The sequence below is a fragment of the Durio zibethinus genome, chromosome 14 (genome assembly GCF_047325235.1).
Source record: "Durio zibethinus cultivar Kanyao isolate XHJ-2024 chromosome 14, ASM4732523v1, whole genome shotgun sequence".
Taxonomy (NCBI): Eukaryota; Viridiplantae; Streptophyta; class Magnoliopsida; order Malvales; family Malvaceae; genus Durio; species Durio zibethinus.
In genome coordinates, this window is record NC_143175.1 from 22,042,320 (window position 1) to 22,069,887 (window position 27,568).

The window sequence follows — 27,568 nt, forward strand, 5'->3', positions numbered from 1 at the left end:
TATTTTTTTAAGAAAATTATTTTATATATGCATTGAAATAATTTTTTTATATTACAAGTAAAAATTTTAATTATAATAAAAAACTTTAATATATATCAAATATTACATTTATAGAAAATTAAAAACCAATCATATATATATATAAATAATCTTAAATTTATTTAAATATTAAAAATATTCAAATTATAATTGAAAGTCAAATCAATTAAAGATATGTTTTTTTTTAAATTACAAAATTTACTATAGATTTTATCTTCATAATAAACAATTTTAGTTATTTATCAAATAACTTTATTTAAAAATTATTTAATTATTAAAATCTTTTAACGTGTTTAAAAATCACAAAAATTAAATTTATCCAAATCTTTCAACAACCTTTTTTATCTTGATTTAAATTAATAAAAAAGTTATTGTTTCAAAAATTTACGTATGATATTGAAAATTTTAAAAAAATTTACATTAGATTTTTAAATAATAAGATTATCAAAAAATTTATATTAATCTCAACCCTAATTATCAAATTTATCTTTCAAATATATAAAAATTTTGATTTTATCTTTATCACTTATTATATCTATTATAAATTTAAAAAGTTTTAATTTAAAAATTATATATTCAATCTTAATTGCCACTCAATAGTTCTTGTACAAATTTAAGACTATAAATATAATGTCTTATGTCCCTTTTTTTTTATTTTTTCAGTTTGCAACTCATTTTCAAAGTATATTTTATTATTATTGTAACTAGTACTAGACCCTCGCTTCATCCGGTGTATTAAATTAATTTTTAGTCTTTCATTTTCTTAATATTTGATTGAATTAGAATTTAAAATAATTTAATATAAATCTAGTATTATTAAGTGTAGAAAATTTTATTAAAATAATTGGTAATAGAAAATTAATATAAACCCAAATAGAAAATGTTAGGTGTTGCAGCTAAATAACTTAGCACACATTTTTATCAATATCAGATTTTTTTTCTTTACGACAGCATTACCCAGAAGCACCTCAAAGCCACGGCTTGGTTTCTTTAAAACTGAACATTTGCTCTAATAGCCTACATGAACATATAATTTAGCTAGTAACTATTCACCAAAAGATAGATTACCATGCATCTATGAAAGGATTAACAACATACAATTGTTGTTAAAGGTGGAATAATTGGGCAAGCATTTGCGTCTCCACTCTACCCTAAGATGGTATGACTTTTTCTCATTGACATTGAGACACCATTCACATCAGGCTTAAAAAGGAATTTTTTTTATTTTTTGCCAATGAAAATTCCAATAATACTGCTTACGAACTTTAATGATTCCTCTTTATGTTAAGTAAAAGCAAGTTGCACAATTATCTTATCAGGTTCCCTTATACCACCATCTATGATTTCAATTCTATCATTTGTAATTTTCAAGTGTGTAAGAGTCTTAGGAGGTAACACTTTAGCAATCTTATTAACAGATACATATTTTTCTGATGCTTGCATATTAGAAATCTTATAGTCATCTCACAAACAGTAATTATAAAATTAAACAATTTTTCAACCCATTCTTGCAACTAATAGAGTTTCTAATTCAATAAGATTTTATTAGATTTCACACATAATTGCATGAATTAATTGGTAAATTCTTCACTTCTGTAGTTTTAATAGACGATTGTATGATGAACATTATAAGTTAACTTGGTTGCCTTTGTTATTTATGATAAATGAATAGCTTTTTACAACTCACAATGTTGTCTATTATTTTTAGACAATAATCACAACCCATTTGAGGTCTGAAAGAAATATGAAATAAAAACATAAATAGAATAGATTAACGAAATACAATAACAAAGTATCAAGATTTAGGATTTTTAAATTAGTGTAATGAGTCTTACTTTTAGCACATGCCTCATTCTAAGTTATTGAGCAGCAGCTTTAAATGCAACAGCTTTTTACATAGAATGCTTGATGATAATAACAACTGCATAAAGATTTTGCTCCACATATGAGTGTTTAGATTTCAACAATCAACATAACTTGCTAGTAGTTACAAGCATCTACTTGGCTTTTATCAATAGGAAAAATAAGAACTTAAGTAAAAAATACCAATTAGCAGGAAAAAAAAAAAAGATATATTGGAAGTGAAGTAAAAAATAACAAAAGTAGTACAAAAAGTAAGATTAGAAAATTGATCAAAAATTGAAAAGTTCCTATCGATTTCAAGAAGGATTTTGTCTGGCAATACATGACTAGTACTTTTGATTGTTACTTAAGTGCTTTCATCGTCTGGTAAAACTAGTACTTTTATCATTTGATCAGGGAGTATGGAGATTGTTAATACCTTAAAAAAACCCTCAGACAAAAAAAATAATCTAAAACAAAATCATAACTTCATTCAAACAATATCCAAAACAAAAACCTCCCAAACAGGATACAAATTATGTTTTTATAAATAACAATTCAATTTTCATCCAAAACAGAACATGAAAAGAGAAATAATTAAAAAAACATATTCATAATAACATGCAAACCTAATAAGCACAAAACCTAAACCTCATTTAACATATAAAGGCTTAACACCCAAATCATCTGAAAAAAGAAACAAAAAAAAAAAACCTACATTTTGTTAAACAACAAAAAATAAACCATAGATTTTACCCAAAAACACTAAAGAAAAAAAATAAGGAAAAAAATAACGATTAACAATCACAAACCACATAATACTTTCTTTCACACCAAAGTTACATTCTTTGATGCAATAATGAAAACCTAAAAATAAAAGTTTCAAAATTCAAGTTTAAACACACCTGTCGAAGTCAAAACCCAAATTTCAAACATAAAACAACAAAAGTAAATAGCTATAAGCAATGAAGAAATTTCTCTTTTTTGGCCCAAGCAAAACAACTCACTTGACCCCACTAAAATGGCAAAACACTGTAAAAAAGAAAAACCTAAAAAAGAAAAAAATATACATGGTAGGCTAAGATCCCTTAAAGGATACTTTTTATATAAGAGTGTATTGATTTATTTTTTTGGTTTACAACTTTTTTTTCAAGATATATTTTATTGCATAAGAGTGTATTGATTTATTTTTTTGGTTTACAACTTTTTTTTCAAGATATATTTTATTGCTATTATAATTTTGTTCTTATGACAAAACATTTTTTTCAATTTATTTTTTTCCCCATATCTCTTAATATTTTTCATATTTTGTGCAACAATTGGATCATGATTATAAAAGTGAAAGTATTTAATCCTTCTTTTATTGTTTAATTCATCATTCAATAATATATATGTTTTTTTTTTTATTTTTAAGAAAGAAATCATTTATTTTTATTTAATAAAATTTTGCATATGTATAAACATTACTGTAGATAAAAAATGGTTCAAAGGGAAAATATGTCATTTTTTTCTTATTTTTGATAAAATATTTATTGTCTACAACAAGTCAGTAAATATGATTTTTATATATGTTATAAATTTTTTTAAAAAATTAATTTATATGCATATACCCATATTAAATAGGTAAAATTATTCCATACATTACACGAATCGCAATTTAGTGAATGTGTATACCAATCAACTAGACTAACAAAAAATTAGATCTATTGGTGTGTCTAATAATAAATTAATTAATAATATTTTTATTTGAATGACATGAAATTTTGATATTATTTAGCTAATTCAGTTTTCCATAATTTTTGGGTGATTGGGAGTTAATACTTATAATAATTAATATAAATGTAACTTATTTTAACAAGAGAGTTAAAGATTCTAAAAATATAGAGCAAAGTTTGTGCCTTTTTTTTTTTAAATTGGATTAATATTGGAAGATTGGATTGGATAAAATTCTTATATATATATATATATTATATTCATATAATTAATTATTATATTACTAAATAATTAATTAATAAACTATAATTTAACTAAACAACCAAACCTATACACTATAAAACTTTAAATCTAAAGCTAAGGTTCTAAAACTTTCTTTTTACCACTAAACTAAGATCTCGTTGGCATCCTCTTATATTTGTTTAAGTTCCTTTCAAAAAAAAGAAAACTAACCTTATTGTAATCATGATGATAAAATTTAAATATTTTTAATTGAAGTTACACTATTAAAAATTAAATTCTGATTATCAAAATTAAAAATTTAATATTCTAAAAACAAATCATGTAAATCTAAATTTGCTGAGACCGAAAATTCATTTTTATACAATATTTATATTACATGATCAAATTATGTAGTCCTATTTTTACTCCAAAACTTGGGGAATTTGACGCATATATGTATATGTGTGTGTATATATATATATATATATATATATATTTATTTATATATAAAACTTCTAGCTTGGTGGATAGTTACTCCTTTTTCAGAAGGGTGCATGATTCAAATTGAGGTGAAAATTCGAGTTCAGATCAGGAAAAAAATAAAAGCTAAACGAAATCAAATTGAATAAATTTTGGTCGTGTGTGTTCTATATATATTGTCTTTTTACAAGGATTAATAAATTTTAGCTACGCACTCTGGCTATTCATGCGAAGAGTTCATTGCAACAATTGATAATATTTATCAACTGTATTTTAACTCTAGTTAAAAAAAATATGATTAATCAGTCAAGCAATTAAGGATATAATTTAGAAGATTTTGACGGTGATGGATTAAGATCATATGGCTAAAAAAAAAAAAATGAGCATGCCAATTTGTAGAAGAATCCTAAATTAAGGGAGAAATTAAAATACATATGTTTCAACATGATAAGATTTTTTTTTTTTTTACAAATGAGAAAAAATTAACAAATAATTCAAATTTAATTCAAATTTGATGAGTGTCATTTATAATTAAAAATAATTGTACGGGCTAATTTTATTAAACTTCAATTTCAATCGTAGTTAATGAATTAAGATGTAAGATGAGGTTGGAAAAAAATCATTATTAGATTGTAGAGTAACTATAGCTTAGAATTTAAGTTAGAAATTATACTTTTAGTAGAATTATTTTTTGATTCATGTGATTCCCAATTGTAAAATTAAAGATAGTCATTTTTTTTTTTCATTTCATTTCATTGTAGTCTTATTTCAACCTACAACATCAACTTTGATTATTTTGATGAAAACTTTTACTATTTAAATAGTAATAATAATTATACTATTTATTATTTACATCTTGTTTTATGATAATGAAGTTGTGGTGAGGTACTATTAGGGATGTAAATCAATCATATTCAATGGAGAATATAAATTTTTATCTAAATAAAAAAAAGAATAAATATTATATTTTGAAGATGAAAATAAGAATGAGTATAATTTTAAATTTTTATTAGATACGTAAATAGGAATGGATAGTATAATACCTATTTGTATTCGTATATTACATGTATATTTAGTTAATAGATTTTTTATTAAATAATATAAATTATTATTTTAAATTACTGAAATTAATATATATTTCTATTTAAAAAATATATTAATATTATATAAAAAAATTACATATAGCTTTTATTTTTTAAAAAAAGTCATACTTACAAGAATAGAGATAAAGATAAATTTAAAATACCGTTTAATATAAATTTGAAGATGAATATAATATAAAAATATAAAAATAAAAATAAAAAATGTTTTATCCATTCCATTTCTTATCCATTAACATTTTTAATTAGTTTGTTAGGCAACATTTTAGGTTAGAAAAAAAGTCATTTAAATAATATCAACAAAGAAGAAGATATAAGATCTTAAAATGCACAAAAACTTAAAGTCAAACGTTACCATTTTTTTCCCAACTTTTCACAATAATAAAATATGTGAATCTTGTCACCCATTTCATTACTTTTTTGGTAAAATTTTTGTTTTTGTTAAAAACATTAAAATTTTGATTTGAAATATAGGATGAAAATCTACATTCAAATTACGATATATTATCCATTTTATTTCAAAGGTCTCATGTTTTTATCTCACAAAAAATGTCGTACATGTTTGGGTGTAAATCTCTACATATATATCATACTAAATCCTCATAATCTTTCAATATGGGATTAGAGTATCATAAACTTTTATCTTAAAATTTGATGTCTTTGTTAAGCCTAATACATCGCACACACAAAACCACAAAACCAAAATCATACCAAACGTTAAGATTTTAGCGGAGATTTTCACCATGTAACATTTCACTCCTTCAAGATTCTAAAGATAACTTTTATGATGTAACACTTAGTTTTTATCTTATTGGTGTCTGTCATGATATCATTTATGGAGACCCGTACCAACATGTGAAGTATTAACCATTTTGACCTAAATGTTTTATTATTTTATCCCACAAAAAATATCTTATAAGTTTAAATTTAGATATTTACATATATATCATAACAAATTTTCACAATCTATTGATGTGAAATTAGGATGTCGCATATGGTTCATGTTAAAAGTAAGCAAGGGCAGATCAACAATGGGTCAGTGGGGGTAGCCGCCCCACTAAGATCTTAATATCCTTAGAAGTTATCACTTAAGCCCTTAAAAATTTTAATTCTTTTATAATTTGGCCCCACTAAAAATGAAAAAAAAACTAAACTATATATATGACACTTTTATAAATGTTTGAAGAAACAAAACTATAATTGTAATATAAATAACTTATTTTACAAAAATAATAGGGTCATATGTATAAATATAAATATAATAAATATTTATAAATAATTTTTTATTCAAAGATCAACATTTCATTTAAAAAAATAAAAATAAAATGAAAAATGATATTCTTACTACTCCATCTATAATTTTTCTCTTGGTCCAAACCCATAAAAATTACAATAAATAGAGAATAGAAGTAGAGAAATAACAAATGGACAAAGAAAAGCCAATAAACCAAAGAAACAAATTAATGAGTGAACATTTTTTTTCTTCCATCAATATATTTAAGTAAGTAATTACTTTTTTTTTTTTTTGGATTTTTTCCTTGTATTTATTATCATTTGTTTATGTGATAGAATATTTGTTTATTATATAATTTTTTTATATTGGTAAAATAATTTGATTTGGTGCTTAATTTATGATTTATTTATATTTAAATTTTTATTATAAGTGGATTAAGATCGAAGAATGTTGTAGTTTCTTAAGTTGATCAATGAAATAATTTAATTTTTATGAAATTATATATATAATTATATTATTTAATTAAAATTCAAAATACATAATAAAATATGCAAGTTGATTTTGATTGCATAATTACATTTCAATATCTTATACAAACTACAACATTATCTTCTTATTTCTTAGAAATTATATAAACTAAATTATCTAATTTAATTAGATTTTTAAAAAATCTTATTAAAATAAAATCAATTGTAAAGGAATCATCCAAAATCAATAATAGTGACACACAATATTTTACAAAACAAGTTCATATTAATTAGATTTGGATGATTTTCATTGAATCTAAAGCTATGAAAAAAAATTTTAGACTATCATCCCAATGAAGGGATAATGTTTAAATTCAAACTGATTTTAAAATCATGGTCGAATAGTTTTAAATTCAAATTATTAAAATTAAAATTAATTTAATTTTAAATTAATTTGAATTAATCTTTTGGATATTTGAGTATGAATAATTTTATATTTAAATTAGTTTAGATTTATATCGTTTCGGTTTCAAGTATGAGATGTTAACTATTTTTATCAAATTAAATTGAGCCGAATTCAAATTCAAATGGATTGGATAAAATTTTCATATTTGGGTAAGTTTTATGAAATCCAATTCTCACAAATAACAAAAGCGAAACGGTGTTGATGATCAAAAAAAATTTTAAAAATAAAGTTTAATGAAAAAAAGAAATCTTATGATCTAATGACTGCAAGTTTACCAGCTGTTGAATATATATATGTATATATATATATATATTCGCTCATACTAGTGTAACTTTTAAAATTTATTGAATCATTATATCAAAATTAAATTTATATGAAAATAATATTTTTAAATTTAGTAATTTTAATTTAAGGATCTAAAAAATGTAAAAATTATATTAATGTTAGTAAATCCATACTCTCTATATATAAAAAATCAACTTATATAATACAAAATTAAAAAGTTTTATAAAATTTTTTTTTAACAATTGATTTTTCATAGTTTTAATTAACACTTTACAGTGTGTTTGCAAAAGGGATTTGAATAGGGTAATTCATTTTGAACAGGACTTTCAAAAATCTAAAAGCCAAATCTTTTGTTTGGATAACAAAAATGGCATTTGAAAATTTTTGAGAAAATTTTAAACGAGTTGCTCAAATCGCCGCTTCAAAACCTGCTTAATTAAGTGCTCATTTGGATTTAAAAGGTCCTTCGGTACGGTAAGATTAGAGGGGTTAATCTCACCGTAAACATGTTTGGATCGCAAAAGACAGCACAATGAAAACACTTTGATCGTGCTACACCTCCGGTTAGAGATCGGACTTTCATGGGTACGGTGAAAGCAATCACAGCAATTTTTCTATAATTATGCTTTTTTTTTTTTAAGTGAAGACAATCACAGCTCGTTTAAAAGGTAACTTTTGTTTACATTTTCTATCTTATCAGTTTTTTTTTTTTTTTTTTTGGCTTTTTCATTTTATTTTATTTTTAAATTTTTTACTTAAAAGTTTTCAAATGATTTACTTTTTATAAAATTAATTTTTTATTTTTATTTTTAATAAATTATTATTGGATATGAAAATAATTGAATGATTTTAAATTATTTATTAATTTCGTAAATATTAAATAATTTAAAATTTTTATTATATATAATTTTTAATCTAATATATTTAATGATCATTTTTTTTCTCATCACAATACATCTTATTGCTACTATGCTACTTTTACATCCATATATATATATATATATATATATATATATATATCTTATCATTAATTTTAATCTCATTATTTCAGTAATCAATTTTACTATTATAATAACTAATGACATCTTTATTGTAGTTTTTAATTTCACAAAAATCAATCTTGTAATCTATCAAAATGGACTCTAAGTGGGTGTTGCCCACCTTGTCCCACCATAAATTTTTTAAATAAAATATTAGTACCTTTAACTTTAATTTTTTTCTATATTTTTAATAAGATTTATACATTTTGTCAAATATAATGATATCCTTATTATATATTTTCATATGTATATTATTTTAATTTTTACTATCATTATATTTTTATATTAATTTTTTTATTTCATCAAATTTCTATTCTTTAAATCTCTTATAACAAATATTTATCCAAATAAAATAATTAAAAATATTAATATTTTGAAATGATGAATTTTAAAATACTTCCATTTCAAATTTCTTTAAAATTTCAAAATTTTCATTCAAACACACTTAAAATATTGCTTTCACTATCATAATTTGAATTTGATGATCAAACTTTTTCAATTTTGGCTTCAATTTATTTTAAAAATATTACTAATTGAAATATTTGAAACATTTTTCAAAAGCTTTGAATTAAAAGGTTTTAAAATATATTTTCATAAACATTTAGCTTAATAAAATATTTAAAATAAAATGATCAAAAAACCCTTTTTTTTTTAAATTAACTACAAAAATTCAACCCAAACATTATTTATGGGTCCTAAGTATTAACTTTTATTAAAAAAGATAGGCACGTGATTATAAATAAAGTTTACATAGAATCATCTTCTAAATTAAAATTTATTTTTTTTGCTTTATTTTTTATATAAGAGGTCATGGCTTGAGAATAGAGGTAAAGATTGTTAATATTGAAATTTAAATATCAATTTGTTGGATATTATATCTTAAAAATAATTATATAAACTAAATAAAATAATATCCGGATTCATTGTTTTATTACTTTGCATATAAAAAATTGCAAAGTTTCATTATTCGATTCAATAACAAACATGTGTGCGGCGTGTATATATATATATATATATATATATATATATATATATATATATTCTTTTATTCAAATATTTATGTTTGAAGGAAGATTCTAGGCAATCAAAAAAGAAAAATATAGCTGGACCTAAGATTGTTACTAAAAAATTTTCTCTTGGAAATTATACATAAATGGGAGAAAAACAAATATAAAGTGAATTACTAAAGGAAGCGAAAGTTTTGAGGGAATAATAGGAATGTGGGATCGTGGGATAATGGGTTGGTGGTGGATAAATGGGCATCATTATGGATGGCCACGATGAATGGCTTAAGACTACAGTTCATAGTTGGGGGTCCTTCACCACTTCTCTTTTTATCTTTATACGCTTATTGTACTACTAGTAAAGCTCACACAGTTGGGGTCCCGAACAGCATCTTGGAGAAGGGATGCCTGCAACACATCCCCCATGGCTCGCTGAGCTTTGTCCAAGTTCAACCGAGCCAGCAAGCACAAAAGACCTCAATTGGGAGTACATTTCTAAACTTTTTTTTTTTCCATTAGACTCATGACCACAATGCTTACCTGTAGTTCCATTAATGGATCCTTGCATCTTGGGGTACCCTTAAATTAAACCATGACCTTCCTTAGGGTTCAACATGCCACACTGTCCCTCCACACTTTGCTATCACCATTAAAGAAAAGGGTTTTATTTTTATTTTTTAACAATAAAATCTTATAGCAGACATTGAACTAAAGACAACATTTCCAGATCAATCAGTTCCAGGCTTTCATAGTACAATCCCCATCTTACCATGGATTCCAATTGTAGGCAATTTTCCAGACAACTCCTTAATATCTGTTTGGGTTTGAAATGTGCTTCATATGCTCTTTCTATCATTCTTGGCTCATCGTAGCTGGTTGCATGAGTTTCTGCTAAAACGTAATTTAGGGTGGGTCTGATTTTGTGTTTGATCCTCCACACTCTATAGTCGTTTGTTTCAGAACAAGATAATAAGTTTTACTTTTTTCACCACAGGTTTTTTAGCATCTACAGATTCTCAACCCAATGGGTCAGGTTGAAAAATTGAAAACTTGCTAAGAAGAAAATGGTTAAACCAGAAGTTGTAGTATCAGTTAAACAATCATGAGATGAAGGAAGGATCTTTGTAATAAATGCCGCTTGAAACCCATAAAATCAATTCAGTTGTACTCTCTGACAAAAGGGGTTGGCCACAGCCTACATGTGAATTGGAGTCTGTCCAAAAAAAGGCCACTCTCTATCGTGTTCCAGAACCTATGCTCTGTGGTCCATCCATGGCTGAGCTTTTTTACATTATTGAAGTCTAACAAGCATTGGTTGGGGGTTCAATTCATGCACCTTTCCAACTGGCTGCTCTATCTGACCTGTCTGCGACTTGACTCTCAAATTTGGCCCATTTAGCTCCACCTTGTATAGGTGAGAAATAAACTCTAATCTGCTTCTTTTACACCCCTTTTTTTTCATTATTGTTTTTCAGATGTTGTCAATAAAACTGCTCATCTATTATTGTATAAGTTTCTGCTGTAACTAACAGCAATAATAAACTTCAATGATACATAATTTAATTGCATTTAGATAAAGAAATTAATGGCATAAAGTGAAGGGTCAGTATTGAATAAATAATAGCATGAATTACAGTGTGCAGAAGCATCTTTTTATGGTACTCCATCTATTTTCTTAGCAGTCAATCTTTGGAAGAAAGTGAAGATTTCTGTATACTAAAGTAGGCCAAAGTTCTGAGAAAAAAGAACTATCGAAAGGAGGAAAACTAGGGTTGCAAAGCAATAGGGCAGATTTGTTAATGCATAACTCAGAATTAACTCAACAATTAGCTCCTTTTAGCTTGTTTGTTTAATACAAATTTTAACCAAAATCAAGCTCCATTAACGAAGCTTGTTTTACATACAAATTAAGCTTAGCTCAAATATTTTTCATGTTCAGTTTTGAATGGAAAAATTACATGACAGAACTTGGCTGCAGCCTTTAAAGATAGTGCAGTAAAGTCAAGAAAAAAGGGAAGTTTCACCGAGGAAACATCTAGGAAAAAGGCATTTGATATGTATTGGAAAATTGGGTTGCTTAAATCAAGTTGGAAAAAGTTTGCTATTTTCATGAAAGTCTTTAAATGCATCATCTATGGGTGTGAAACACCAAACACAGGATTGAGCTTTATTGCTGTGTGTCTCATTTTCACTTTTTCTTTTGTAGCTTTATTGTTATGCAATTCCAAATTGCAGAAGGAAAATGAAAATATAACTGCAAAAAAGCTATGATATTTAAGCTATGAATTCAGTTTTCAAAATCAGCTGCGGAAAAAGATAGGCCAGGGCCAATATTTAATCCATTAAAATATTCTTGATTACCTATTTATGAAGTAGTAGTAGTAGTAAGAGATGGGACAACTTAAATAATGAAAACAACAAGTCAACAACAGCAAATAGCTGGCAGAAGAGATAGGAAATTTATTGTTTGGAAAATACCACAGCAGTGATAAAGAGAGAATGGGGGACAACAAAGCAGAACGCTGACAACTTGATTGTGGCAATTGTACCCAATGTCTTCATCAAATGAGATGACAATCTGAAGGGTTCACCCAGTTTTGGACTTTCCAATTGGGTATGGAGCAAAAACTTTGTTGGAACTTGGAACTGTTCCTTCTTTCCCCACTGTGATCAATAAAATTACCACAGCCTTTCTTTGTTGTAGTGGCAGAAAAAGAAAACTCCACCAAAAAGAAAATGATTTACTTATTGTTCTTAGATTCATTTTGAAGTGGATAGCCCACAATCACTCAAATTGAGCTTCAAACATCAATCAACCAAAAATCTATTGTGCTTGAGTAAATAACAAGATATCCTGAGAATCATGGATTCTTAAAAACATTAACCAAATTCATCTTTGAATGTTGACCCCATTTTTAGTCTCATAAAAGACATGATTGGAATCAAAATTAGTTGTCTGTCAAATTTTACTAATCTTCTTTGGTTCTGGCATCTTCTTGGCAGCCGATCATTCTTCTCCTGTAGCAGTTCCACATCCCAAATCTTCAAAAATAATGACAATAACAATTTCTATAGAAGGTCATGCTTTGAGAGTATTAGATTGGCAAGAGAATTTTTGAAAATGATTCTTGCCAATTATGAATAGACAGCTGGATTGGTAGCCTACTTTAGCTGCATTATTACATCCCCTGCCTGCAATCTCCTCCAAAATTAAAAATCTAAAACTCAAGAATTGGTAAATGTAACCTTCACAATTGCTGGCATTTGGGTAAGGTTAACTTTCAAAACCATTACTTGGTTATGACTATCTCATGCACAGATAGGAAATCTACTGTACTCTAATCTTGTTATGGCCACACACTTTATTAGCTCTTTTCTAAAGGTGTAAAGAATAGAAAATACGATAAACAAACATACTTGATTTTTTTCATTAATATTTACTTATTAAATTTAATAAATAATTATAAATAATATTTTAAAATTCATTAATTAAATAAAAATTATAAATATAATATAATTCGTTCATGTTACATTTATTTTAAATTCAAGTGCAAACAAATAAAACATTGGGTGAATTATTTATTTATATTTATTTATCAAATTAAATAAATAATCATTAACAATATAAAATATTTTAAGATTTTTTAATTAAATCAATAACTTATCACATTTTCGTAGTAACATACAAAATATGGTAAGCTTTTCTTGTTCACTCAATTAGACATACAATGTTCAGTAACATACAATTTTATTTTCACAGGTTGGCATAGTTTTTCTTGATGTTTTTTTTAGCAACAAATTTGCTATTCATTTAGAAAAATTAAACTAAGCTAGCAATGACCCATATTTTTTTAATATTAAATCCAATTGACTTATAAAAAATAAAAAATAAAAAATAAAAGATAGCTAAACGTACAAATGTCCTTAAGAATTTGACAATACATGTTTGTCCACTCTCTTATGTAAAATTGCAGGAATTGTCGTCTTCAGCTCCACGGAAACCCCCAAAGCTCACATCTAATCTTTCACTTCCTTGAATGATTGTAGATCAATCTTGGCTAGCTGTATATTTCATGTCTATTCAGGTAAGAACAATAATTATTATTATTATTATTATTCTGGACCTCTGGTTTGAGAGATTGGTGATTATAAGTAGGACGGCGATCTAACCTATCCACGATGAATTTTGATTTGATCCGATTTTAAGGAGTTAATTTTTTTTTTTGAAATTTGAGTTTCGAATTAGGTCAGATAAAATTAAAAAACAATTGAGATCGGGTCGTGTTTGGGTTTATCTAAAATCCGATCCGATATTATATAAAAAATTATTTTTAATTAATTATTAATTATATATATAATGATATTGTCGAATATTTATATTTTAAAAATAATATTTTATTAATTTTAGGTCGGATCGTGTACGGTTTATATAATATTGATGTCAGATCGAATCGAGTATGAAAAAAATTAAAAAAATTTCGAGTAGGGTCGGATTCGAGGCGAGCAAAACCCACCCCGAACCCGACCTGATACCAATCCTAATTATAAGTCATGTCAAGCCCAAAATTTCATAATTTTACTTGGAATTAGAGCATAACAAAATGTTTATTTTTCTGACCTTAAAAATATATTAAAAAAATTAAATGAAAGAAATGCATCAGTGATGACATAAGAAATAAGATTGTCACAAAGGAGTATAAATTAGTCGGTGCAATTGGATATAAATGGAATATTTAATTTGGGGAGAAATATGGTACAATTTGTTGATTTTAACAGATTTGCATAAATCAATTTGCTAGATTTTGTGACCACTAAAAGGATTTTCTCTCTATCAACATATAATACCAAGACAAGGAGAATGTCCACCTTTTCATGAAATAAATCTAATATTAATATATAACTATTAAATCCTTTGATAAAAAAAATAATTGTCATGAAAATTCTAATGTTATGACTCTAAAAAAAAATTCATAATAATTCTACATCAATTTAGTACTAAATTTTAATTTAAAATTTAAGTATTTACATCATTCTTATTTATAAAAATTTTTTTTATATGATATAAAAACGTGAGTCACAATAAATTAAAATAAATAATATCTTATAAATTGATGAAAATTATTACGTTAATTCTTTAATATTTGAAGATTATAAATCCATTAAATTATTATTTTATTATTTTTTATTTTTTTGACACTTGAAAATCATAAATTAATGAAATTATCTTATTATTTTAAACTTTTACAACGATGTAGTATTAATTGATTATTATTTCTAAATTAAGTCATTATGTAGAACTAAAAGATAAAAAAATTTATTAGAAGTTAGACATTTGTATGTTGTTCTTAAAAAAATTGAACAATATAAACCCGGCCTTTACCAAAGGTGGGCCCCGAAAGTGGTGGGGAGAGAGGAACAGGAAGACAACTCGAGTCCAGACCAAGAATCGGAAAATGACCCAACATGCTGGCATAAGGTCACGCGGGCGCACCGAAATTCTTTTTTTTTTTCTGAAAGGTGAAAATATTCGGTGGTTAGAAATTTACCATTGGATATGGGCCCTGATGGTTGCTTTCAAGTGGGCCCAATCCTCAATTATAAGTAATTTTTATTTTGATTTTATTATAGAATGAAAGCCGAGCTGTTTTGAAGCTGCTTACAGCATGTCGAGCACACGACAGTCGTGGGGGAGACATAGTCCATTTTGGATATTATTTGGGCTTTGATGGAAATATTTACAAAACCCACAAGCTTAATAATCCATAAAAAAAACCCATAAGCTTAATCCTGGTCTTTTCCCGTTAAAAGACAGCTTTGGTCCTTGGGACTTTAAACAGTTTGTTAATGGGTGCTTCTTCGATTTTTTATTCAAGGACCCATGAACAAAGCCCGAAGAGTTCATGTGAAACTTAGTCCAACTCCAATCAGACGAACAAAATTCAAAACGTAGTCACCTGAATCTTCTACAACAGCTGAGGCTTTCGAACTGACAATTTTGTTGGCAGAAACCATGAAGCTGGTGTCTCTGAACTATGGACACAAAACCCTGGCACTTAAATCCATTCGCTCTTCCAAAACACAACCATTCAAGCTTGCTCTCCCAGACAGGATCTCAAAGGCCGGACTATTGCTGTAAGAACTTCATATCTTACTACTTTTTTTTCTTCTTCTTTGTGTCACATTGTTCATTTTTATCTCCAAATCGTCACTTCTATCACTAAGCAATTAATCAAAATTCAAAGAAGAGGTATTTGCACCTAATCTTGATGCCACATTATCATTGACATTAGCTTTAGGCAGCTAAAAGCTTAAATTTTGGTTGAAGGAGCTACAATGTAGAAAAGGAAGAGAAAGAGGGTTTGGATTTAGATTAATGGATCATTTTTCCTAGCAGAAATAGTTGCCTAAAACGTGCTTGGGTATTTACAGAGGAAGCAATATCTTTTATATTCAAAGGTTTCCACTACAATTCATATTTAGTAAGTATGTTCACTCTTTCCAGTTTTGTTGATTTCATTTCTCATGAATTGTTTCAATTTGGAATTTCAATCTATCATAATGTCCTTAAGGAGTATTCCTGAAGTCCCACTTCCTTGATATAGGAATAAGTGAAGACATATGAAATGATTTATAAACTGTAGAATAACAGTGATAAGCATCGTTCAGATGGTGATGTAACATTGTGCATTTCAGAATCAAAAGCAAAATTATGCAATTTGAATGTTGTCTTATATCTGAAGCTGTTAGGGAAATTGGCATAAAAAATTCAATTTAATTCTTTTTTTTTTTAATTATGAAATCTCTATCCAATTTAATGTTGGTTAAGTACTTCCGGTCATCTTTTTGTGGCTTTGTCAAATTGGCATGGCAATGTGTTCTTGAAGGATTTCTTTTCATGCAAAAGTGACTGTTGGATTGCAGGTAGTGGGCTTGGGAAAATCTGGAAGAGCTGCAGCAAGGCTTTCTCTTGCTTGAGGTGCTTCAGTTATCGTTATTGACCAGAATGAGAATTTGAGTTTGTTGGAGTTATAGCATTGTCTATCCCTTTATGTTCTGAAATTTATTGTGGTCACGTAAAATCTCTATACATGTGCATGTTTGCACTGGTTCCTTGTGCCCATTTTAATTCCTAACTATTGATAGCAGCAAGATACTTCCTTTTGTGGCGCTGACACATACTGGGTTAAGGACAATCCTTGGACACTTTGATTGGAAGCTGCTTAATGATGCAGATGCGGTGGTTGTTTCTCCTGGAGTTCCCCTAGAAAAGTATGGTCTTTGATATTTGTTACAGTCAGTAAGTTCATGTCTTAGTTTAAGCATCTATTTACACGAGAAATAAGAGTTGGCAGGCCTAATTCTTGTTTGTGAACAACAGATAAACTGATGATAGCCCTCTTCACTATAGCTAACAAAAATAAATTTTCAAGTACTTGGTAATTCTCATGAACATCAGTTCATAAAATTTTATGAATTATAGAATGGGGTTAAAAAATGGTACCTTTTATGGATTCTGCTTATTTGATGCTGTGGTATGTTTATTTACAATTCATTCACATTAAGAACCTCACGTAAGTGAAGATACAATAGGACTTTTGCATTTTGGCACCTTCATTCCTACAAAAATATGGAGGATGAGACTGTGAGTTCCATCTTGCACGACTGCCTAAGTTTATTTGCAAAGTGAACAAAATGGACTGTAACTATGCTTCGATAAACTCTTTCCTTCCTGCTATTCTTAAGTTAATAGTTTTGTCATAATATTTTCTGACTATATGCAGGGAAAACAGGTCTTGGTCTTGTCTGAGTTGGATTATGCAGCAGAAGATCTCCCAAAAAATGTCAGAATTTTGGCAGTGGCAGGAACCAATGGGAAATCCACTGTTGTAACTTTTACTGGACAGGTTTCTGTACTATTTGATCATATTATTTTTGTATCTTTTTTTGTATTAATGCATTACTTGTTATGTATTCTTGATATTAAAAGGTCTCATTTTGCTAGATGTCTAAGATAAGTTGCTATAGAAAGAAGACCTGTGAGACATATGACAACTCTTAGTGGAACCTGAAAAGTAGGATTTAAAATGAAGTAACATGCCTTTGGAAAACAGGTCCTGTTAGTATTAGTGGAATACTGCCTCAAACATTTATTTTCTTTAATTGACACCTACTTAGCTTTGTTGTCTACAGAAGCAGCATTATCCATGTAACAGTCACTTGCTGTAGAATAAGGGTTCTTCTCCCCCTCCCATTTCCCTTTCTTTTTTGTATAAGAATTAATCCATGGACCAAAGGTCAATTGAACCCATGACTTCTTCCTCCATCCTGTTTTTATGGGGGAAGAGATGTCGTTTGAACCAATGACCATGGCATTATTAACAAGATAAAAGCAATAGTCAATGGGTAGCTTTATATTCCTGTCATTTCTAACCATTACATTTTGTGATATGAGCTCTCTACACTCTTCCTGCAATTTATTATTATCTTGATCATTTGATGGCAGATGTTTAGTCATTTTGGTATTGATACATTTGTGGGAGGAAACCTTGGAAATCCACTCTCCGAGGTGGCATTTCAGCATTTCCAATTGCCTCCAATAGAATTCAAGCTTAAGGTGAGTCTAATTGATGTTCTCTCTCTCTCTTTTTTTTTTTTTTTTGGTTTTGTATATTTTATGGTTTGATTTACTTATTTTCTCAGTCTGCTTTTTTGGAATGTGTATGTCATAAATGATTCGATCATCTCCTTGAAGTCAATGTCAACTTTGAGTTTCTATTTTTTTTTTTTTTTGAATATATAGATAACCCTATAGACTGTACATTTCTACATTTTCCAGGTTGCAGTAGAGGAAGTGAGCAGCTATCAAATGGGAGTTCCCTGTGTGTACTTCTGCCTTTCTGTGAGTAGACTTGGGAAGTTCGCTTGACAACTGCTGAAGTGCTTTTTATTTATTAATTTTTAACTTTTACTTGGTGATATGAAAAATTTTTGTAGGTTGCTGTGGTATTAAATCTTACCCTTGATCACCTGGAAAGACACAAGACAATGCTGTGTTATGCAGCAACTAAGTGTCATTTATTTTCTCACATGATCAACACGAAGCTGGGACTTCTTTCATTTGGTATGCTCCTTTTTGACACTGTATCAGGAAGTAGCACATGTCTATCTTATTTCCCTTTCTTCCACCCCATTCCATAGGCTTGAGTTGTGGACTTGTAACTTCCTGATGTGTCTAAGGGTACTTTATCATGCGGATTGCAGTTGTTCTTTCTTTTAGCAGCCAATCACATAATTACTTCTAGGGAACCAGCACTTGGATGAAGCAATTAGGAAATAATGGAACAAATTTAATCTTGCTTGGATAGGAGCTTTTCCTAATGTGAAATTAAGAAATACTACTTTACTTGTAGTTATTGAGAAAAAGTTTTTTTTTTTTTTTTTTAAAAATTTATTCATATTTTAGCCTTTTCAAATGCCATCTTCTTAACTCTAGTTGAAGTCACTAAAAGGTATATTGGAGGCCCTAATACATAGATGGTTGAATATCTGGTATTCTGATTATAGGGCCAAGCCTTAGGAAATTAAGTTGCTCCAAGCTGTTGTAACATTGACATTTCTAGGTCATTTTTTCACTTAATAAATAAATTGAAAATTTCCAAGAAAAAGCTTATAAAATTATTTGTTGAGAATCACATTCATTTGCTTGGAAGCGCTTGCAATTGAAATATTGGTGTGGAAAGTATCATTTTTGTTATCAGTTTTCATTCATTTGCATGTGATGTTGATGGTAATTACTTGTTTGGAAAAGATTGATATGAAGGCAAAAATTGCCAGCTTCAAGATTCCTGATATAGGTGTTGCGTCACAACTGCAACTAGGTCCTTTTTTCACTCAATAAATAAATTGAAAATTTCCCAGAAAAAGCTCATGAAATTATTTGTTGAGAATCACATTCATTTGCTTGGAAGCGCCTGCAATTGAAAAATTGGTATGGAAAGTATCATTTTTGTTATCGGTTTTCATTCATTTGCATGTAATGTTGATGGTAATTACTTGTTTGGAAAAGATTGATATGGAGGCAAAAATTGCCAGCGTCAAGATTCCTGATATAGGTGTTGCATCACAACTGCAACTTGGTGGCATGAGAGCTATAGGGAAACACAACTATTATAATGCTGCAGTGGCTGGACTGGATGTTGGAGTGGATGTTGAAGCCATCAATCCAACAATTGAAAAACTGAGGACATTACCACATCGAATGCAATTTGTTAAGCGTCAATTTATTGTAATACTTGGACAGAGTTGGGGTACTATTGATGGTTTTGCATAACTGAATTAGAAAGGGGTCTTAAATTGTTAAATTAATTACGAGTTACCATTCTCTTGTGCTGAATTGGACTAAATAGAATTGGCAAATTTGCACCTTTGCTGAAATGCATCTTGCATCAATCATGCTGTGGCTAGATCTAGTCTTGATAGAAACCTTTTGAACCTTGGACTTCTACCTTCTTAGGAAGGGTAAAATTGCTAAGCCAAGCTTAAGCTGTTTCCACTAATAGAAACTTTTTTGGAGGTACATCCGGAAATTGGAATAGTTCACCTTCTAGACAGAGTTGAAGAAGTTCTTAATAAAATATGAAGACTAAAACTGGTGCTTTAGCTGAAGGCATTAGCTCTGATAACTCTAGCAAAGAAATTACCTTGTCTTTCTTTGACTTTCTATTTTTTTTTCCTTTTCTGCTTTTCTTTAATGATACCAGACTCGATAGAATCTATCGTGCTTCTACTATTTTTCTAGTCCTGTTATTCTCGTAAAATCCCTCATCAATTTATCTGCATTTTAGATAGAAGAATATAAAGTTGTAATTTTTTCTCCCATGCAAGATTTAATATCTTAATGTTCTTGTATTGGGAACAATAATTAAGAAAAAGCTTCTACTATTATGTGCTATTGCTAAAACGATATTAAGCTTACCTGTAATTTGGTGTTTATATTAGAGCATAACACATGTCCAATTGAAGAAAAAAATGGCCACCTAAGCATAATTGCTGCTATTTACAACTTAAGCTGTTGTCAAATACTTCTGTCACTGTCTTTTAACTATAACCCAAGCAGGTAGATCTTTGTATCTGTGGAATGATTTACATGTAGATGCAGAATTTAATATAGTTAATTCCACTTGTTATGTTGAGTTTGAGAATTTAAACTGCTAATTTTTTCCAAGCTAATCTCAGATTGTTTGCCTTCCTGAGCTTTTAGCAGGATTACTACTCCTTTCTGATTCTTGGCACTCATCATGTAGTATGCAAGGATATTCAAGGTGTTACATGGGTGGATGACAGTAAGGCAACAAACCTTGAAGCTACATATGCCGGACTTATGGGTCTGAATGGACAAAAGTCAGTGATTCTACTCGGTGGTGTTGCTAAGGTTGGATATTTATCTTGTCTTCTGAATATAATTTTTTTGTAACTGCTTGATGCCTTTGGTGTTTGGCTTGCATGCAAATCTTAGCAAAAGGTGGTGTTTGTTCCCCCTTCTTCTGCATCATAAAAATTGAATTAGAGCTTTGGATATGGCTGAACTTGGACTTTGCTTACCATCCAAAACATGTTATTAATTGAGTCATGAGATAATATCTTCTTTACATTTTTTTTTTTTGTTTCTTTAATTCTCTCTAAGACTTTCATAGGCATTTGGTCATACTATAACCATGTTAAGCATTGGTAGATTGTTTTTATTGTTTACTTTGCAGGTCTTAAATTGGCCAGCATCAAATGGTTTTGAACAATTGATAGGGCCACTGAAGGGCCATAGATGTGTAATAACTGTATCTGAGATTTTCCTGTTGATATGTGCTAGATTGCTATGTGTTGATGCTTGGATTCAGATTTATATGCAAGTTTCCAATGTAAAATTCTTACTTACTGCATTTACTCCTCTTCTTTTATTTTTATGGCTTGTTTCTAAATTGCTTTTGTATGAATTGCCAAAGTTTTGGGTATTCAGGAACTCTGATTCATGACACATTGACCAATAATGGTCTTAGCATTCCTTGTATTCAAGCCTCAAATCAGAAGGATGCGGTCAAACATGCTAGGATGATGGCAAAACATGGTTTGTTTGCTTCACAGATGGATTGTGGTTTATTATGTTCTTTTACTCATGTAGTACTATTTCCATTTTTAGATCAGCTAATTGTCTATCATACAGTTGTGCCGGGTTGTAATCATTATGTTTATTTAGTTTAGATGTATGATCCTTCTTAGAAAGTACTATTTTGCATTTCAATCTGTTTGCCGTGTAATTTGTAGCACATACTCTTGAGAAAGTTAAAGGCAAAAATATCATAATAAATGATAATAGTTGCTATTACTTTTGAAACATTTTTGAGCATAATATCAGAAGATGAACACTGCATGAGAAGTCTGAATAAGTGGAAGAGAGAGCGAAGAGGTGGTTAAAATATCTAGCTTCTAATTCTAACAGCAAACACTGCCTTCCAGTGCTTCATTATTGCCCGGTTTTTGGTGGTGCTGTCGGTAGTGATGACAACATTATGTTATTCACATATTTTGGCATTGACACAGGTGATGCCATTGTGCTAAATCCAGGTTGTGCTAGCTTTGATGAATTCATAAACTTTGAGCACCGAGGGATGGTTTTCCAGGAGTTGGCCTTATCCGTGTAATACTTATTCAATGGCTTGGATATGAACTGTGAATTAGATAATCAAATCTTGCAGGTTGTGAGAACAGGTTAGTGATGGATGTTTGTGTTTTAATCACTAATTTTCATGCTTGCATTGGCATTTTGGAGAACATATTTATTTATATATATATATATATATTAAGTTTTCCATAAAATGAAGCATTTCAAATCACCAATTACCATAGGGGATCATGTTTCTTCAACATATTTCTGTTTCAAACTTCTTGTTCGACATGAGTGTCTAGCCTTCGAATATGGCAATTTGGTATCTTTGATTTGTTTTTTGGTTGCTAAATTGTATGATCATATGCTCTTTGTGATGGCAAAACACAATTTGAGGATCTCAGGCTGACTTCTTTTTTATTTTCTATAAACTGCAGGTTGAGAACCGAAGAAGGTCCTTAATCATTCATTATTGGTACAATTTCATAAATCCAGGGAGAGCTTTGATGTTTGTTTAGAAGTTGCCTGTTATTGTTTCATGCAGCAAGGACATAAAGTGACAAGCTAATGCTTTTTGTATTTACATGGAGAGTTCCTGTTAGGGTTGTGTGGCTTAATATCAGGGCAAAGATATTCTGATGGTTTGTATAATTATTTTAACCGACTGAAATTCATTTGACAAATCTGTACCTCCTAATATGTAATCAAAAGCTATTTTCATGCTAAAATGAAAATTTTAGATTCTTTTTTACAAAAAAAAAGGAAATTGGTGGTAATTAAATTCTTGGAAGTGATGAAAATTTAATCTCAAATAATAATAGCAATTAATTTTTCAAAGATTAAAAAAAAAAAAAAAAAAAACTTAACAAGAGTAATTTGATCAAACTCAAGCAAAATTTTTTTGTGTAATAAAACGACGCCGTGCAGTTGACTCAGTTTGGGTCAAAGTCAAAAAGTTTGGGCTTTGAGTTATTCCAGAATTTAAAACAAAAAAAAAAAAACAAGAAGCGGTGGTGTGTATCCATGTAGGAGCTTCAAGTAGCAGAATCAGCAGAAGAGAAGAGAAGAGAAACGTGAGCGTATCTCAGAATCGAAAAGGCAAATTAGAAAGAGAAAATCGATTGCTTGTATCTACTGAAAAGTGAAATTTGCAGGTGATTCTTTCCTTAAAGATGTTTCTTTTCTCATTTACAATCCAATCACTTTACCCTTTCTTTCCTTTTCTTTTACTATCATTTTCCCTTTTCTCATTTCAACAGGTTTGCATTTCCCCTTTCTCTTTCCATTTTCATCATTGAGCTTTGCAGTTACTGTTTGGATGACAGAGTAGGAAACCCGGTTGTTTAGTTGTTGAGGTAATAGTTTCATTGATTTTAAATCTGCAATAACAGAATCAGCATTGATAATCATAAGAGAATCGTATTGCTCTGGCTTGTAGTTGTTTTCATTTAAAGGTGCTAAAGAGTTTGGCTTTTTATGTAAGAAAGCAATAAGCAAGGATGATCATATCCATATATGATTTTCAAATTGAATAAAATTTTGGGGCAAAATTTTTGTATGATATGTTGTTTTAAAGCTGTCCATCTCTAGCCCTAGGATTCTGACTTGAAGAAACTTTTGGGGTTGAAACTTGGGAAAAAAATGACATGATTATTCTGTTCTTTGTTTTGTATCTTGATATTTTTGCTCATTGTTTGGGATCTTAACTTTCTCTTAATAATCACTTTTTTTTTTTTGGGGGGGGGGGGAGGGGGGGTTTCTTTAGTTATTCTAACATGGTATTGAGTGGTAGAAAGGAGTCTCGAGTTGACAATGAACCTAATCTGATTTTTGGTCAGGGTAATCAGGTTGACATGAAATTTCAAAGCTAACCTTGAGTTCGGAGTTTCAAACTGGGAATTGAACATTCCAAACTCAGCAGTCAACCTGATTCATTCTTTGGCTTGGACTGTTCAGGTTGCCATGAAAAGCACGCCCGAAAATGAGGTTAGGAATCAATTCAACAATTGAGCTAACCAACCTGATGTTGATTCATTTTATTCAAGAGAACTCTGTTGTCTTTATGTAAGAAGATAAAGCAGTCTCTTATACCGTCCTGGTATGTATAGTTATAAGAATAATTATTGTTGTGATTTGTTAAGTTGGGGGTGGGAAAGGGATTAACACTTGGGAATCCCCCCTATGGAGGTAGGTGTGACTTGTATTAGGCTATTGTCTCAGCCACTATAGGTGCAAGTATATGAACAACTTTTCATGAAGTAATAGGCATCAATGGTGCGAGTACTGTTGACCAATCCATTTTCCCCAATTGCAAAGTATAAAACTGCAAGTTGAGGTATTGAAATACTAATAGTTCTTACTTATTAAGCCTGCATGCACCCATGCATGATGCTTTGAGTATGGTTACTCTATAATTTGTACCTACTTATAATCTCTATAAATTGACTGATATGTAATCGAAAAAATGCAGCTTGATTTGTGAATTGGTGATTATTTTATGAGTCAGATAATTGTTTGGTCACATAATTTTGACATTTATGCCTGTGGATTATTGGGCATTTAGCTCTCTGCACTGTACTTGTGCGTCAGGTTTTGCCAACATGATGGTTTGTTCTCCCATCATCACGTGTGCAAAGAATGTTGTCCACTTGAGGGGCTGGAGGAGCAGCAGTCTCTGCAGCGTCATTTCCCTTGGACCATCCAGTTCATGCAGTTATTGTTTGTACTCCAGACCCAAGACAAAATATACTGATCTTTCTGTTTCCAATACAATATCCGGTTCACCTACTATTGGCTACCAAGAATTCCTAGCAGGCTGCTTTCACTCATCCAGGCAAAGTGGCAAATTCCAGTCACTAACAGTTAAGAAGTCAATTAGTTATAAAGGAAAACAGAAAAGACAGCTTGAAATTTCTTGCACCAGCCAAAGTATGAAAATGAGGCTTTGGCTGCCCAAACAAGGAACACTTAAAAAATTCAAATGCATTGGAGGACCTATATCCTGGCCTCCAGGTTATGTTTCTGTTGGCTTAGTTTTTGGTCTGTTGGTTTGTTGGTTTGTTATTCAAGTTCTGAACCGTTACATGCAGAGGCTGCTGGCGAAAAGGAGGGTAAGACAGATGACGGCGAGTCTTCTCATGCTAAATTCTCTCATGGGAAAAAAGTCTACACCGACTATTCTGTCATTGGTGAGTGGCAGATTATTCCCTATCCTTATACAGCCTAGTCAGAAAATGCTCGCGCTTAGTTATTGAATTTAAATTGGAGGTATCAGTTAAATCACTTCCCTAAGCCGTACATTGTGCAGGAATACCTGGAGATGGAAGATGTATGTTTCGGTCTGTGGCTCATGGCGCTTGTTTAAGATCTGGGAAATCAGCTCCCAGTGAACAAGTTCAGAAAGAATTAGCAGATGACTTAAGGGCTAAAGTATAATCTTAATTTGCTTCCATAACCATTTTCCCTTTTTTTTTTGGGTTTTGTTTTATAAAAATGCATATTTTACTTCTGATTGATTTCCTGATTTTATATATCCCTTTTTTATAACTTTCAATTGCTAAGTTTGCAGTTTTTGTAGATCTCTCTATAAAAAACTTTTACTGAATCAAAAGAGATACTGGTTTGTTTGCAAAATAAATCTTCTGTTACAATTCTTTATATAGTGATGCTGGCAGTTTTGATGCATAATGAAGGGTTGTCTCTTCTGCAATGTTTGTAATTTAGCCCTTGATTTTTCTGATGTTCTATTAAATTTTTCAGGTTGCAGATGAATTCATCAAAAGAAGAAAAGAAACAGAATGGTAAGTCTTCTGAGTTGTCTGTTTGATTTTGTCAACTTTTATACTCATTTCGTTGTCCCTTTCGCTGTCAGCTATTTTGTTGCCAGAAGAATCTTCCATCTATTATTAAAAACTATGAAATGAAAGCAAGACATCAGTGACAGGAGTTATATAGTCAACTCATTAATGTTAATTTTCAGTTTGTAGATGCCATTTCTGAGATGAAGGACTCCAAAGTATTTTTAGTATTGTCTTGTTTGTGATGCAACCTTTCGTACCGAATTTGAATATAGCATCCAAGCAGGTTCTTCTGAAGAGGATGAATTAATTAACTCTCTACATGAAAAATACCTGTTATTCACATTGGGCAAAATCATAACATTTATCTTTTCAAGAGAAGATATTACTTCACTTAGGTTGAATCTTTTTTCTTCGAAACATGTATCTGATGGCTTAACAATGCCAACAGGTTTGTTGAGGGAGATTTTGACACCTATGTATCACAAATAAGGAAGCCACATGTGTGGGGAGGTGAACCTGAACTGTTCATGGCTTCTCATGTTCTCCAGTAAGTCTTTATCTGTCTCTGTTTATTGAGCGTGGTGTAAACAGGTTTGGGTTTTCTTGACCAAGAGAGCTTAATTCATAGAATTGTGATCGTTATTATTTGTACATCTATTTTTTATTAGTATATACTAGCATTAAAATAAACCTTTTTGTGATGCACTGGATAGCCAATTTTTCTTTCCATCCCTCCTTTCATAAATCAATTAATGAATAAATAAATATATCAATAATTGATGATTACAGGATGCCAATCACAGTCTACATGTACGACACGGATGCTGGTGGCTTGATTGCCATTGCAGAGTATGGCCAAGAATATGGCTCGGAAAATCCTATCAGAGTTCTCTATCATGGTTTCGGTCATTATGATGCACTGCAGATGCCTGGAAGGAAGCCTGGTAAATCAAAACCCTAGCTTTAGATTCTGACACGAACTAAGCATCAATGTTCAATTTCTAGAACATATGCATAGTGTTTTATATTTGTATCATCAATTTCAAACATGTAACCATTTAGTTGCAAATGATTATTCAAGATTATTTGTGTTTCTTTGTTTGACATAATAAATTACTTTTCGTTCCATTACACGACCAATCATCACCTTATCAACTCCTTTGACATTGAAACTAAGGAGGAACTGAATATTTGCACAAGAGGAATAGTTGACAATGAAGA

The 27,568-nt window shown here is 29.5% G+C and overlaps 1 protein-coding gene and 1 pseudogene across 7 annotated transcripts; both read left to right on the forward strand.

Moving 5' to 3' along the window:
* Positions 1–15,902: 15,902 nt before the first annotated feature.
* Positions 15,903–23,381, forward strand: LOC111294954 (uncharacterized; annotated as a pseudogene). Its single transcript, XR_016327710.1, has 14 exons — positions 15,903–16,024; positions 16,814–16,917; positions 17,039–17,189; positions 17,674–17,796; positions 18,396–18,506; positions 18,729–18,791; positions 18,887–19,013; positions 19,195–19,271; positions 19,959–20,166; positions 21,196–21,323; positions 21,649–21,740; positions 21,889–22,010; positions 22,484–22,651; positions 22,985–23,381. The product of XR_016327710.1 is annotated as an uncharacterized LOC111294954 (transcript).
* Positions 23,382–23,523: 142 nt separating this feature from the next.
* LOC111294580 (OVARIAN TUMOR DOMAIN-containing deubiquitinating enzyme 4-like) lies at positions 23,524–27,475 on the forward strand. Of its 6 annotated transcripts, none has more exons than XM_089743838.1 (9): positions 23,557–23,701; positions 23,807–23,902; positions 24,386–24,533; positions 25,137–25,559; positions 25,637–25,735; positions 25,855–25,976; positions 26,307–26,347; positions 26,796–26,894; positions 27,137–27,475. In XM_089743838.1, the coding sequence occupies exons 4-9, from the start codon at positions 25,148–25,150 to the stop codon at positions 27,306–27,308; spliced, it is 945 nt and encodes a 314-aa protein (XP_089599964.1). In that variant the 5' UTR covers positions 23,557–23,701; positions 23,807–23,902; positions 24,386–24,533; positions 25,137–25,147; the 3' UTR covers positions 27,309–27,475. The 6 variants fall into 6 exon arrangements, with proteins under 6 accessions (XP_089599966.1, XP_089599967.1, XP_089599964.1 ...); XM_089743839.1 differs by having other exon boundaries at positions 23,661–23,701; positions 24,504–24,533; XM_089743840.1 differs by lacking the exon at positions 24,386–24,533 and having other exon boundaries at positions 23,524–23,701.
* Positions 27,476–27,568: the final 93 nt, after the last annotated feature.

Coding starts and splice junctions, on each gene's coding strand:
- LOC111294580 (XM_089743840.1), top strand. CDS start 25,148: ATGATGGTTTGTTCTCCCATCATCACGTGTGCAAAGAATGTTGTCCAC. Junction 25,736..25,854: donor CACCGACTATTCTGTCATTG/GTGAGTGGCAGA, acceptor TACATTGTGCAG/GAATACCTGGAGATGGAAGA. Junction 26,895..27,136: donor ATGGCTTCTCATGTTCTCCA/GTAAGTCTTTAT, acceptor TGATGATTACAG/GATGCCAATCACAGTCTACA.